Genomic DNA, 16,236 nt, shown 5'->3' on the forward strand with positions numbered 1-16,236 from the left:
ATGAGATCGATTAGTGGTGACGTATACGTGTTGCTATAAATCTATGCATGGGCATGTGCGGTTTCTGGCAAAATAGTACTGATTACTGATGACACAGGAGCAGGAAATGCTCAAGGATCAATGATTCAGAAGTGCAAGTAAGAGTTTCTACAGGCTTCTAGTCACGTTTTCTTGGATAGAAATTTGTGGATTTGCAAAATACTCGAGTTATGCCTAGTTTTGCTTACTTTGAATGCTTCAGAAGAGTGCGTAACAAAACGTGTCCAACTTGTTGGAGTGTTGCTTCTCTACTTTGTAATCATGCAGCTCTGCACTAGCACTTTCATACATCCATACATCCATTAATTTGTGGACTTTGAACTTTTGGCATCCGTTTTAACAACGATCATGGTCGATCATTTCTCACTTTTTGCACCAATGTAAATTTTAAAAGTTCATGTTTGTTACCTCTACAGAGGAATCAGTATACGCTTCAAAAGAGTGTGTAACAAAACTTGTCCAACTTGTTGGAGTGTTGCTTCTCTACTTAGTAAGCACTCAGTAGCTGTTTCATGCATCCATTAATTTTTGTGGACTTTGGGATCCGTTTTAGAAACAATCATGATCGATCGTTTCCTGCACCGAGGCATCAGGTGCTTTTATTATGATGCTGATGCCTTGGTGGAGGCACCAAGCACAAAGCTGAACTTTTACATAAAAAAGTGGGAATTGATCGACGGATGCGAAAAGTTCAAGTTCATAATTGTAATTAATGGCTGCATGCAGCCAACGTTCTAGTGCAGAGCTATACTACTAAGTAGAGTAGCAACACTATGGACAAATTTTGCTACACGTAATCTGTTCTGAAATGGCAATCCAAGTAAGCAAACCTATAGGTCTTATACAACTCGAGAACGAAGTATTATTTTACAAATCCATCCAAGAAAACGTGAAACTCTTACTTGCACTTCATTTATCATTGAGCAACTGTTAACACTCTACATAGACACACACACACACACACACCACCGTATACCTCACTGCGCAATGTACACCCGAGGCATTAATACAATCGACAGAGAAACGTATATGCTCGATCAGAGGCCGCTCTTGTATAAAGGCCGCACTCAAATAGTAGCCTCCCTTGCTAGCAAAATAAAACATTTAGTAGCCGCTCCCAAATAGTAGCCTCAGTGAAGTTTGACTCTAGCATTTCTGCACGTGGCAGCCAAAAAAATATATTACTAGCAGCTAGCTACATGTACGTACCGTAAGATCTCGATTTAAGGCGACCCAATAAATATGCGACACCTAGGAGCTTCAGCAATTTTCTGACCTCTAAAAGTAGCGACAGCTGCGTTGACAATTATTTTTTGAATGTCGCGTTCTAAATTCTAAATAAACTCCCTAGCCTCAATTGTAGCCCACTGGAAAATCAGTGTTTTTAAGAGGCCCAAAATCGAGGCAAGTACACTCTGTACAATTAGATGCGACCCTCTAAATATGCGACACCAGGGTTTCAATATAATTTTTCAACCTCCAAAAGAAGCGACCTCTGGCTTCGTAATTATTAAAATGTGTTGCTTTAAATCGAGATCTTACAGTAGCTACAAGTATAGCAGCTTGTTAGTGCTTCACAAAGACTTTCTCATGGCAGAGTTCAAGTTTATGCAGGTGAAAACAACTTTTGATGACAAATTAAATTATCTGGAGCTAATAAACGCCGTTCTTGAACAGTGGCCTCTCTTGAATTGTAGCCTCCTCTTCCAGCAAAATGAAACATTTAGTAGCCGCGGCTCCTGATCAAGAATATACGGTATACACTATACTGAAAGCGTGACACATTAATCATGGTGTGCTCTGACCTGAAAGACTTCGTTGGAGGACCAGGTTAAGAGTGACGATGTTGTAGGGAAACTTTGCACCCACTAGCTTGACTTGGTGGAGTAGCTTGGCAGGAGACATCTCATCGTTGATTGTCAGCTCAGCATTTAAGTGGCAGTGCGGAATTCTCTGTCCAGGCTTGAACTGATCAACATGCTTCTTGGTGACCTATATAAAGATGACGTACTTTACATGAACAGCCAATCACTTAAGATTTGCTCACGGTAGGATGGAACATTGGCGTTATTCTCCACCCTCCACTGACTTCAGCACCAGTCATAGGAATATCCAGTGTTATTCTGTCCTCCTCAAACTCAACGATATGATCCACTCCGAGAATGGCTTCTTTAGAGGAGTACTCCTCACTCACACGCTGTACGGACAACAATGATGTGGTGAAAATGTATAGTACTGCGCTTACTGTTCTATGAATCTCATCATTCCAGCTGACAACAAAATGTATTTCCCTGCTATGCAGCTCTGACCCAAGGTAGTAGAGGCTGGCAGTGTACTCTCTGTCCACATCCTCTCCAGTCACCGCCAGTCCACTGAAGTGAGACAGCTCCAGTGAACCGTACGATGTCTGATCAGCGAACGAGCCACGTCTTTTGAGCTGCTTGAATGTGTACGGCAGACTCTCCTGGGAGCAAAGTGCTCTTACAAATGAGAGCTTAGTGGAGCCAGTCATCTTGGCACAGTGCTGTATTTCGACTGTTAGCAGCTGCTGGAATGAACCCGGGGGATGAGGACGCAACCAGTAGACACCGCTGACCAACTGGAGATTGTCAGGAAACTGATACTCTCCAGCTACACTGGCCATGATGTCCAGTTGACACTGGTCAACACCAGCTGGCAAGGAGTCCTGGGGTATGTGGAGTTTGAACCCATGGCCATCCCAGACGAAGGTTTGGGACGAGTTGGTGACAATCACGTGAGTGTGGGCTACAGCTTCAACACCAGGGAGATCTGAGCAGAGGAGAGGCCAAATAGAGTACACAAAAAGCACTTTTTATTGGAAAAGCAATACCTCACATACATTTATATACGGGTAATTTTAGCGGTTTCTGTTTTTATTTATTGGAGAGAAAGTTGAGATAAAATACTTTTGTAGCTAGCAGCTTCCCTTCTGGCCACAGTATTATCAATATATCTTCGTTTATGATATTCATAATCACTTAATGATATCTGTACGGAAACATCATGTATTTAGAAATGTCATATATCCGGCTCTTCGGATTAGCGAGGTTCTACTGTAGTGCACAATTTTCGAGGGGCTATTTCGCTGTTTTCGTGGATTAGCAAATTCCACACGCACATTGTCAGGGTTTCATCTAGTGGGGGGGGGGGGGCTGGGTTGAACCTTCCCCCCCAAAACGTTTGTATAATAATGATATCATCACATTAGTACTGTCTATGATGTGCAATATGTAACTAGATCTACTGTAATGCACTAGCATGTAACAGGTGGTGTGGTCAACACATGTGGGAGTAGCCAAACATTTTACGGCGTGCGTAAACCTTCCCCCTCAACCCCTGATTGTTCTTTTAGAATTATCTGCTATAACGTGCAAAGATTAAAAGCGTAGCTTGGGAATGCTTCCGGTAAGTAGTCAACCCACGAAATTAATTCAATGTGCCATTCCACAAAAAATAAGTGCCTCGAAAATGTTGTGCTATATATACGGTAATAATTATTATATATTCACCAAAACTGTGTTTGGATTCTTGCGGTTGACTCATGCCTCCAGTTGGTAGATGAGGAGACAATATAACATCTTGATAACCTATAAGTTGGGTTCATATCATAATTATATGACACGTACAGTTCCTTACTCCCTAGAGGCAGCCCTTCGCGCTCGGCCAGGATTTGATCACTCTTGTTTTTGAGATACTCCTTTTCTGTGTTGATATTATAACAGTACCCTAACTGAACATACAGTGTTACCTTTTCTAACTAGTAAATGTTCTTGCAGTCAAGCACGCGTGGAGCACCACACATCAAAGTACATAATACATGCAAACAGTCATGTACATAACTTACTTTCTTTGCTTCTCCGAGAAAACAATTGTTTAGCTTTTTTACGAGTGATGCCCATAAGCTTGTGTAGAGTATTAATCACGTTTACTGTTCGGGATATGCGCTCTGACCGTTGAATAGCGGGTGATTGTAGCTTGTTCAACAACCCTGCACAGAGTAAAAACAGTACTGCACATCATAGTATACTGATCATGTATGCAGAAATAGGATAAGTCATGTGACATAATAAAGAAACCAAGCAGAAGAGTGATATACAATAAACACAGTGCATGCATTTATGATTGTTATTCATGCACTCATGTAGCATACACTACGGCACTGCCTGTTCTATACCACTAACTGTATACGTACCTTGAGGCTGCTGGCCGACTGGAGGGTCAGTGCTCTGACTGGGAGCACCAGATGGTGCCCCAAGAGACTGAAGATATTCGATGGTTTCAGTGTGACCCCACTGCATTGCCCAGTCAAGTGGAGTCCTACCTCTAGCATCAGTTACACCTGCACATTAGGTCAGTGATAACATAACAAGCTCATAAATAATTACACTCCACTGTTGCTGTGGCTACGGCCTAAAAATGTGTATCTTATTTGCATGTAAAGCGTTATACAAGCCAGTCATGTGACTATAATACGCTATTACTAACTGGGTCATCACACTCACTGATGTCACAGTGGGCTCTCTCCACCATGTACTGTACCACATCTTTGTGTCCACCGTAGCAAGCAGTGTGGAGGGGAGTCGTGCCATCATTACTTTTTACAACTGGAATAAGACAAAAATTGATTCCACAGAGTAAAAACAGTATAAACAGTTCATATGGACGCAAATAATGCAATGAGGCTGACTCTTGCTTATTTCACAATCATTCTACTTAACTGTACTGTCTGATATATTAATTATGAGGCCAGTACGAGCACATGACTAATTATAGCGGTTGTTGCATGTAACTAGGAAACGGCACTTGGCCCTATGGTTACATTAATGTTGTCAAAGCTATATAGTTGCTATAATTATGTCTATGGAGAGGGGGGTTGAAGTAGTGTAAGCGGCACTATCAGAATGAAAGCACAGCAGGTACTGACGCCTCGGTGGAGGTATAACATAAAACTACATGCAGGCTATTAGCAATAGCAAGGGCGTGCAACAACAATCTATCGTATTATAAATAGTTTATGTCTAAGAATAGTGAAGAATTTATTGCACGTGCACGCACTTTATACTCTTGTTTTTACTCTGTTCACTAGTGGGCAGTTGGCTAAATAGAGCATAACCTGCTGACGCATACACAGTATACATTTGAGTTGCATGCCCTCTTCTCTTCATATGCCCTTGACAATAACAAACATTATATCATGATGACCATTTTTGCATTGCTGCATGCAGACCGAGGCATAATATAATTATGTACATACATGTACATAGAAACTCACTGGTGTCACAGTGGGCTCTCTCCACTAAGCACTCCACCACTTCACAATGACCATTCTGACAGGCTACGTGCAATGCTGTGCCCCCATCCTGTACAGAGACAAGTGAATAAGTATAGGTCAAATACGTATAACCAAAGTGCGCCTCGGGCATGAGTTGAGCACCCCTAAACAACGGAAATATACCTAAGGGTGTGGTCATCAACCGACATATAGCGTATGACTTATTGACCTTGGATACTAACCTAGCAACAGCATAAATATGGAAACAGTGACGTCAATGGCTTGAAAGACTTTTAGAGCTAGAATTGAAAAGGATCTACTTAATATAGTTTACTCAAGCTTTCTTCCTGGATAGCATAGAAGTCCTCGTCTCATGTACATGTACTCGATAATACATACACTACTCGCAATGCTACAGTTTCTAAAACAATCGTCCAGTCATAGAGTTTCCTCCTCACCATGTCCCGGTGATCGGTAAAATGTTACAAACTAGCGTAAAACGAATTCCCCAGATTCTGGGGAACTCAGTTGCGCATTTTCACTATCACCTTGGCAATAGATACTAGGCCCAGTTGCCGACCTAGCGTTATTTTAGAAAGAATTCTACCAGGGACCGAGCTTGGACAATGAAAGCACCGTGAGTGTTGATGCCTCGGTGGAGGTGTCAAAGAGCTACATAACATATAATGTTAGCTATCATTATAATGATCATGATGAAGATTTTTAATTTTGATGCAGCAAAGGCAAAATCTAGAAACACAAGGAAACTCAAAGAGTGGGTAATGATCGACTATAATTCTTATTAAAAACGATCAATGCCAAAAGTCCAAGTCTAATATAAATGGCTGCAGCTACAGCGTTCTAGTGCAGCTAGAGCTACTACTAAGTAGAGTAGCAACACTCCGTGGACAAGTTATTCTACGCCAAACACCAGCTCACAATTACAGTTAGCAAGACAAGTCGACTGTTTATTGTCATCTTTATGCAATTGTATACTAGTCAAAATGCAGGCAAAAGAAGTACTACTCAAAGGCCATAACAGATCTTTATCACACCGTACTATTGCCGGGTTCTGCCCAGGAATTTTGAGAGGTGGTTAAAAATGATGGGGGAAAATTCGCCCATGCAGGGGGTGTGTACGGGGAGGGGGACACAAATTTGAACATGCATGTGTTGTAAGCCATGTAAGTATATACAGCTGAAATAATTATATATGTACATTGTTGTACTTGCATCAGTACAGTATGGTGCTATACTAAGATTTCTTCATCACAGGGTCATAATCAGTACTTGGAAGTATTAACTGCACCCAGTTGCTCACTCTCTAGCTTGTCTTTCCCTTAGCAGGTGGTCCAACTCCCTGTTTTAAGTCAGAGTTACAGTATAGCTAGCTAACTAGCTGCAGTATAGTACTCCTCGAACTCAACAAAGCCATGCAGCTTCAATTAATTGTTCTGGTCATGCGCAGTAGAGTTCAATTAATAGTTAGCTCTATATAAGGCACATCAAGACAGTAAAACTGGTAAGCGAAGGGTTACCAAGCGAAGACTGTACTAGCAGCTAAACTGGACTAGCCAGTACTTGTAGAATGTAAAGCAGTGGTCGGAAAGGCTAAGTGGTGGTCGCAGCTTACCTAAACGACCACTGTAGGCAGAACCCTGCTATTGTCAAACCATGCACATACAGATATGCAATCACATAGAAGCGCACTGTGAATGATAGGTAAGGATTATGAGTCTTAAAAGCAGAGCTAAAAGCTTATTAGGTATTATAATTGTATGATGTGCTATTAGCAACTGGAGAGTGTACAGCAATTAATCCCGTATCACATCCGGTCCAGTAATTGCACGTCGTCATTGACAGCGTGAAATTACCCGTCAAGTAATTGCACGCTGTTAATTGCACGCTGTATTTGACAACGGGTTGTTTTCGAATACACTGGCAAGGTTAATAGGACTTGGCTACGCCTCATGTAATTAGTATCCTTGCCATTGCTTGTTACTCGTGCTATTATTACACTCTTAGCCACAGTATTAATTATACTAATTATGAGCAATTAAACCTCACCTTCTGTTGAATGTCAACCTGAGCCATAGCTGCAATCAACACTTCAACTACCCTCAAGTGACCATTCTGAGCAGCTACATATAGGGCAGTGGTTCCATCCTGTACAGATTCAAGTGAGGAGAGATGAGAAGGTGAACACACACAAACACTAGCTCATAGACCACGTTTTAGGTTGATACGCGTCACGACACACAACCAGGACATGACAGAGGAAACTCTGTGACTAGCTAATCTCTGAGATGTGTACAGCTAGATACATGCACTCACCTCTTTTTGCATATCAACATTGGCTCCAGCATCGATTAGAAGTTCCACACACTTCAGGTGACCATCGAAACTGGCTGTCCAGAGAGGGGACTGACCAGACTGTACATGAGCAGTATGTTTATAAGTGTTTGCCAGTGTAAACACATTGTGATATGATTGTGATAATTATTACTAATGTTATTCATTTACAACTGCCAGTTAGGAAAAGGCAATGAATATAGTTACTGATTTTGCCTTCCTGCTAGTTGCGGTTTATATACAACAGCTAGTATCTGTGACGTAGGTCTGGAGGAATGTTTTTTGTGTACAGTCTATTAGAGTTGCGTACTCTTCCTAATGAACTCTTGTCAACGCTTATAAGGCAATTGCCTTACAGTTATTGGCCTACTAACCCTAACCTACGTACGCGCATGCATTTGATAAGCATGCTTTATTAATTACTCCATAGATGGAACTGTAAAATACAGATACAACGTATATCGACCTGTTTACCATAATTACTAGAATATTTTGCGGGCCTTTGCGAATGAGCAGAAATGTTGACCCTTTGCGATCTAACTATTGCGTTCTGGCAAGGATCATGTGTATTTATTTAGGTACTGCAGTTTTTATTGTTCCGAATCATCGCAGAGGCCCGGGGACTTTTTGCTCTTTCAACCCAACCCTACTATTAGTCCACCGTGCTAATGATTTATCTTTATGCAAAACAACTGGCCGAAACGAAAGTGTATACTGTAGATCTATAAACTACACTAATTGTTGTGAGGATTGAGCTAGCTACACATATACTATTCGCCATGCTACAGTTTCTAAAACATTCGTCCAGTCATAGAGTTTCCTCCTCGCCATGTCCTGGTGATCTGTAATGTGCACAAACTAGTTCACGGTATAATTTTACAAACTGACGTAGAACGAATTCCCGAGATTCTGGGGAACTCAGTTGTGCATTTGCACTATAACTTTGGCAATAGATACCAGGCCCAGTTGTCGACCTAGCGTTAATTTAGAGAGAACTCGGTCTGGGACCGAGGCTAATTTTATTCACTACCCAAGATTGTGTAGATTATGTTAATTAAATTTATCAGTGCATGTGACGTCAAGAGTGAATGTGCTTGGCTAGCTAGCTGCTGGAACTATTATACAATATCTTAACGTGGCCGGCTTAAACAAGTTTTTTTTGTAAGAGTAGCTGTTTAGGCCCACAAAAGATATAGAGTATGTTGTCATGATTATGTTCCTTTAGTGGGAAGTTAAAAATTGTTTTAGCTATGCTGGCTTCTTTAGCTCACCCTAGAGCCACGCTATGTTGTGTATCTCAAAAATACAAAAATTCCTACTCTTCGGTCCCATTAAATGTTATGATACTAGCAAGGGCATATGAAGAGAAGAGGGCATGCAACTCACAACGTATACTGTGTATGCGTCATATTATTGATGAGCCAGCAGGATATGCTATTTTAGCTATGATTTAGCCACCGCCCACTAGAGAATAAAGAGTATAAAGTCACGTGCAATACTATTTTTAGACATAAACCCCCGCCCATTTGTAATAGGATAGATTGTAGTTGCATGCCCTCTTCTCTTCATAGGCCCTTGATACTAGTAGTTAGCAATGAGTTGTTCATCTAGCCTTGTTTTTGAAGATTGATCCTTCATGGTCGCTTTTTGCACTTTTCTTACTAAAAGTGGTATGACGTCACCACCATTTATGGGAGTAATTAGCTTAATTGAATTAGGAAAAAGAGATTCACGTTGGATCATCTCACCTCTTCTTGCATATCAACATTGGCTCCAGCATCAATTAGAAGTTCCACACATTTTAGGTGACCATCGATACTGGCTGCCCAGAGAGGGGACTGACCCAACTGTACATGTAGTACATGAGCAGTAGTATGTTATACCATAGATATAGAACAATAAGAGGGATTAGAAACGAAAATGTTTACGTAAAACACTCCGCGTTATAGGGTGTGGCTAAAACAACAAAGGGTTATATTTACCTGTCTTGACTGCCATACAATAGAAATGGTGAAACTAATGTTAAAAAGTATAGCTCTAAAAGGTCGACAATAAAATACTATACAAGACCTTTCTATGAAGTCGTGGAAGGTTAAGGCCCGTGGTGTGTCTAAAAGTATACTAATTAAGCCAGTTTGAAGGACAATACGTGCAAACGTTTATGAACAGTACAGCTTATCTATAGCATGACCATTCTATATCATTTAGATACATAATAACCAAGTTAAGCAACAGCTTCACAGCAGGGAGAGAGAAAAGTTGACATGGAGTAATTCAAGAGTAAAGACAACGGACTTAGAGCTTGTCAGTGATGTGAACTTACTTCTCTAAGTGATTGCTAGTGGATAGTGGCTAAATACAGCCTCATACAACTATATGATATATACATATCCCTTACCTTTTCAATCTATGGTTATACAACTAGTGTTGGCCAGTGTAAACAAAACACACACCGTATACCAGTCAAATCTCGTCAGGACTTAGAGCTTGTCAGTGATTAAACTTACTTCTCTAAGTGATTGCTAGTGGAGAGTGGCTAGCCTCATGCACGGTAAACCACGAAACAGTGCAAGGTTGCAGCTGCCAATAGCTAGCGTTCTACTGCAGAGCTAACTGCGCGATCGCTAAATCATAACCGTGGAGTGTTTCAACCGTTTACAGTGTTAGAAATTACTCACTGCCATCAGTCATTGACCGGACGTTTAATTAGAATGACCATGCATTTCAGCATGTTTCCGCTCAGTATGACCAGGCACAAATGACATTTGATCATACAGTCAATTCTAACACTGCGTCTACACATAGAAGCGGTCGTTTCAAATCTCTTACCTTTCAATCTATGGTTATACAACTAGTGTTGGCCAGTGTAAACAAAACACACACCGTATACTTACAGTGCCAGTCGGACTCAAAGCAATTTTTGAGGTGAAAATCTGAATTACATGTGGCGCTTATTAGCCAAGGCAATCCTTAAGTTATTGGCCTACGCTAATACGCGCATCTTAGCTGCATGAGAAACAAACCATATAAGCGCCACCATGACTATTTTAAACGCATTGGTCCGAATGTTTTGGGTTCTAAAAGGTGCGTCACTCAGAAGTATTCATTGGCACTGAAATCAATTACTGTAACTGACCTTGTTTTGAGTGTTGACTGTAGCCTTGGCTGCTAAGAGGACCCTCACCACCTCATCATGTCCACTGTAACTGGCTATGAGGAGAGCTGTCACGTTGTCCTGTATTAGAGTGAATATACACATTATTATATACAAGGAGCATTCACAGCATGTTTGGGATGAGCATGCGTGGTTTGAGCAAATACACTTCACGTACTAGTTAATGCTCCGTTGCAAGTATACCGGAAGTAATAATTAGTGGGCGTTCGGAAATTCCAGGCTCTTAAATGAATTGGACTATTCTTAGTGTAGTAGGTAGTTTATGCAGACATTTCCTCCCGGAGGGAGCCACTCATTCGGCCAAAGGTGAGATTTTGCAAAACAGTCTTACTGCTTACATTTATATTTTAATAACATAGAACACAACGCTCCCTCTAGAGGAAATGTCTGCATAAGCCTTTGAAAGCAGTGGTATGAATAATTAAGAGTTGTGTACAGCTAGATACACTCACCTCTTCTTGTATATCAACATTGACTCCAGCATTGATTAGAAGCTCCACACACTTCAGGTGACCATTGCAACTGGCTGCCCAGAGAGGGGAGTGACCCGACTGTACATGTAGTACAGAGCAGTAGTATGTTATACCATAGATATAGATACATGTAGAAGGGATTAGACACGAAAATGTTTACGTGAAACACTCCGCGTTATAGGGTGTGGCTAAAACTACAAAGGATTATACCGTATATGCTTAATCAGGAGCCGCGGATACTAAATGTTTCATTTTGCTGGAAGAGGAGGCTACAATTCAAGAGAGGCCACTGTTCACTCCAGATAATTTAGTTTGTCCTCAAAAGTTGTTTTCACCTGCTGCATAAACTTGAACTCTGTCATGAGAAAGTCTTTGTGAAGCACTAACAAGCTGCTACTTGTAGCTACGTACATGTAGCTAGCTGCTAGTAATAATTTTTTTTTGGCTGCCACGTGCAGAAATGCTAGAGTCAAAGTTCACTGAGGCTACTATTTGAGAGCGGCTACTAAATGTTTCATTTTGCTAGCAAGGGAGGCTACTATTTGAGTGCGGCCTCTGATCGAGCATATACGGTATTTATAGTCAGCATCCTCAATACCTGTCTTGACTGCCACACAATGTGCTGTACATAGAAATGGTGAAAAACTGATGTTAAAAAGTATAGCTCTAAAAGGTTGACAATAAAATACTATACAAGAAGGAATAGCCCTTTCTATGAATTCGTGGGAGGTCAAGGCCCGTGGTGTGTCTAAAAGTATACTAAGCCAGTTTGAAGGACAATACATGCAAACGTTTATGAACAGTACAGCTTATATAACACAATAACCGCAATGTCCTTCACTGTTTTGGCTTCACAGCAGGGAGAGAGAAAAGTTGACATGGAGTAATTCAAGAGTAAAGACAACGGACTTAGAGCTTGTCAGTGATGTAAACTTACTTCTCTAAGTGATTGCTAGTGGATAGTGGCTAGCCTCATGCACGGTAAACCACGAAACAGTGCAAGCTTGCAGCTGCCAATAGCTAGCGTCTACTGCAGAGCTAACTGCGCAATCGCTAAATCATAACCATGGAGTGTTTCAACCGTTTACAGTGTTAGAAATTACTCACTGCCATCAGTCATTGACCGGACGTTTAATTAGAATGACCATGCATTCCAGCATGTTTCCGCTCAGTATGACCAGGCACAAATGACATTTGATCATACAGTCAATTCTAACACTGCGTCTACACATAGAAGCGGTCGTTTCAAATCCCTTACCTTTCAATCTATGGTTATACAACTAGTGTTGGCCAGTGTAAACAAAACACACACCGTATACTTACAGTGCCAGCCAAATATCGGACTCAAAGCAATTTTTGAGGTGAAAATCTGAATTACATGTGGCGCTTATTAGCCAAGGCAATCCTTAAGTTATTGGCCTACGCTAATACGCGCATCTTAGCTGCATGAGAAACAAACCATATAAGCGCCGCCATGACTATTTTAAACGCATTGGTCTGAATGTTTTGGGTTCTAAAAGGTGCGTCACTCAGAAGTATTCATTGGCACTGAAATCAATTACTGTAACTGACCTTGCTCTGAGTGTTGACTGTAGCCTTGGCTGCTAAGAGGACCCTCACCACCTCATCATGTCCATTGCTACTGGCTGCGTGGAGAGCTGTCACGTTGTCCTGTATTAGAGTGAATATATACATTATTATATACAAGGAGCATTCACAGCATGTTTGGGATGAGGCAAATACACTACACTTCGTGCACCGTTGCAAGTATACCGAAAGTAATAATTAGTGGGCATTTGGAAATTCCAGGCTCTTAAATGAATAGGACTATTCTTAGTGTAGTAGGCAGTTTATGCAGACATTTCTTCCCGGAGGGAGCCATTCATTCGGCCAAAGGTGAGATTTTGCAAAACAGTCTTACAGCTTACATTTATATTTTAATTAACATAGAACACAACGCTCCCTCTAGAGGAAATGTCTGCATAAGCCTTTGAAAACAGTGGTATGAATAATTAAGAGTTGTGTACAGCTAGATACACTCACCTCATCTTGTATATCAACATTGGCTCCAGCATTGATTAGAAGCTCTACACACTTCAGGTGACCATTGCAACTGGCTGCCCAGAGAGGAGACTGACCCAACTGTACATGTAGTACATAAGCAGTAGTATGTTATACCATAGATATAGATACATGTAGAAGGGATTAGACACAAAAATGTTTACGTAAACACTCCGCGTTATAGGGTGTGGCTAAAACTACAAAGGATTATACCGTATATGCTTAATCAGGAGCCGCGAATACTAAATGTTTCATTTTGCTGGAAGAGGAGGCTACAATTCAAGAGAGGCCACTGTTCACTCCAGATAATTTAGTTTGTCCTCAAAAGTTGTTTTCACATGCTGCATAAACTTGAACTCTGTCATGAGAAAGTCTTTGTGAAGCACTAACAAGCTGCTACTTGTAGCTACGTACATGTAGCTACTCAGGTATATTAAGGACTGGGACCTTCAATTATTGCTGAATCAGCTAAAACGCAGCCACGCCCACGATTTTTAATATGTTTTGTGTGTAAAAATTTTGTGCAGCTACTTATCTTTTTTAGTTCTAAAAACGGTGTTCTAAACCTTCCTTTTAGCTCTTAATTCTTAGTGTAGTAGGTAGTTCAAAGGCTTAAGCAGACATATCCGCTGGGAGAGAGCATCATGTTCTATTTAGAGTAAGTTATTAGCCTATAAAAATAAAAATGTCACTTATTGTCAGCTGTAAGACTAAGTTTTGTGCAAAATCTCACCTTTGGCCAAAGAAGTGGCTCTCTCCCAGCAGATATGTCTGCTTAAGCCTTTGAACTACCTACTACACTAAGAATTAAGAGCTAAAAGGAAGGTTTAGAACACCGTTTTTAGAACTAAAAAAGATCAGTAGCTGCACAAAATTTTTACACACAAAACATATTAAAAATCGTGGGCGTGGCTGCGTTTTAGCTGATTCAGCAATAATTGAAGGTCCCAGTCCTTAATATACCTGAGTAGCTGCTAGTAATAAATTTTTTTTGGCTGCCACGTGCAGAAATGCTAGAGCCAAAGTTCACTGAGGCTACTATTTGAGAGCGGCTACTAAATGTTTCATTTTGCTAGCAAGGGAGGCTACTATTTGAGTGCGGCCTTTATACAAGAGCGGCCTCTGATCGAGCATATACGGTATTTATAGTCAGCATCCTCAATACCTGTCTTGACTGCCACACAATGTGCTGTACATAGAAATTGTGAAATTGATGTTAATTATTCTAAAAAGTAAATAGAATCTAGCTATAAAAGGTCGACTATAAAATGCTACACAAGAAGAAATAGCCCTTTCTATGAAGTCGTGGGAGGTCAAGGCCCGTGGTGTGTCTAAAAGTACTAAGCCAGTTTGAAGGACTATATATACAGTACAGCTTATCCATAGCATGACCATTCTATATAGCATTAAATACATAATAACCAATGTCCTTCACTGTTTTGGCTTCACAGCAGGGAGAGAGAAAAGTTGACATGGAGTAATTAATTCAAGAGTAAAGACAAAGGACTTAGAGCTTGTCAGTGATGTAAACTTACTTCTCTAAGTGATTGCTAGTGGATAGTGGCTAGCCTCATGCACGGTAAACCACGAAACAGTGCAAGGTTGCAGCTGCCAATAGCTAGCGTCTACTGCAGAGCTAACTGCGTGATCGCTAAATCATAACCGCGGAGTGTTTCAACCGTTTACAGTGTTAGAAATTACTCACTGCCATCAGTCATTGACCGGACGTTTAATTAGAATGACCATGCATTCCAGCATGTTTCCGCTCAGTATGACCAGGCACAAATGACATTTGACCATACAGTCAATTCTAACACTGCGTCTACACATAGAAGCGGTCGTTTCAAATCCTTTATACCTTTTCAATCTATGGTTATACAACTAGTGTTGGCCAGTGTAAACAAAACACACACCGTATACTTACAGTGCCAGTCGGACTCAAAGCCATTTTTGAGGTGAAAATCTGAATTACATGTGGCGCTTATTAGCCAAGGCAATCCTTAAGTTATTGGCCTACGCTAATACGCGCATCTTAGCTGCATGAGAAACAAACCATATAAGCGCCACCATGACTATTTTAAACGCATTGGTCCGAATGTTTTGGGTTCTAAAAGGTGCGTCACTCAGAAGTATTCATTGGCACTGAAATCAATTACTGTAACTGACCTTGGTTTGAGCGTTGACTGTAGCCTTGGCTGCTAAGAGGACCCTCACCACCTCATCATGTCCACTGTAACTGGCTATGAGGAGAGCTGTCACGTTGTTCTGTATTAGAGTGAATATACACATTATTATATACAAGGAGCATTCACAGCATGTTTGGGATGAGGCAAATACACTACACTTCGTGCTCCAATATACCGGAAGTAATAATTAGTGGGCGTTCGGAAATTCCAGGCTCAATAAGACTATTCTTAGTGTAGTAGGTAGTTTATGCAGACATTTCCTCCCGAAGGGAGCCATTCATTCGGCCAAAGGTGAGATTTTGCAAAACAGTTTTACAGCTTACATTTATATTTTGATGAAAGCACCGCAGGTGCTGATGCCTCGGTGGAGGTGCCAAAGCTACATAACATAAAACTACTAATAGCTAGCTTTTATTATACACACATTGATTATGATGAATTTTTTTGCATGCAATCAACCGAATAGTGGGTAATGATCGACCATGATTGTTGTTAAAAACGATCGATGCCAAAAGTTCAAGTCTAAAATTAATGGCTGCAAGTCAGCAGAGCCTTGCAGCTCTCTGCTCACTCTTGCAGCTACCAATAGCTAGCGTTCTAGTGCAGAGCTAACTACTAAGTAGAGTAGTAACACTCGGTGAACAAGTTTTGCTACGG

General features: G+C 40.9%; 1 protein-coding gene across 6 annotated transcripts; it reads right to left on the reverse strand.

The window, feature by feature from the left end:
* Positions 1–15: 15 nt before the first annotated feature.
* Positions 16–15,697, reverse strand: LOC135340353 (ankyrin repeat domain-containing protein 17-like). Of its 6 annotated transcripts, XM_064536678.1 has the most exons (18): positions 15,560–15,697; positions 13,376–13,474; positions 12,905–13,003; positions 11,312–11,410; positions 10,821–10,919; positions 9,433–9,531; positions 7,667–7,765; positions 7,400–7,498; positions 5,333–5,420; positions 4,563–4,664; positions 4,253–4,399; positions 3,905–4,048; positions 3,697–3,762; positions 3,570–3,647; positions 2,285–2,829; positions 2,087–2,236; positions 1,845–2,031; positions 16–1,778 (listed from the first exon to the last, which is right to left on the reverse strand). In XM_064536678.1, exons 1-18 carry the CDS (start codon positions 15,680–15,682, stop codon positions 1,693–1,695), a joined length of 2,409 nt encoding a protein of 802 aa, XP_064392748.1. In that variant the 5' UTR covers positions 15,683–15,697; the 3' UTR covers positions 16–1,692. The 6 variants fall into 6 exon arrangements, with proteins under 6 accessions (XP_064392748.1, XP_064392749.1, XP_064392752.1 ...); XM_064536679.1 differs by lacking the exon at positions 7,667–7,765; XM_064536682.1 differs by lacking the exons at positions 12,905–13,003; positions 13,376–13,474 and having other exon boundaries at positions 17–1,778.
* Between the last annotated feature and the right edge of the window lie 539 nt (positions 15,698–16,236).

Source organism: Halichondria panicea, chromosome 8 (assembly GCF_963675165.1).
Source record: "Halichondria panicea chromosome 8, odHalPani1.1, whole genome shotgun sequence".
NCBI lineage: Eukaryota > Metazoa > Porifera > Demospongiae > Suberitida > Halichondriidae > Halichondria > Halichondria panicea.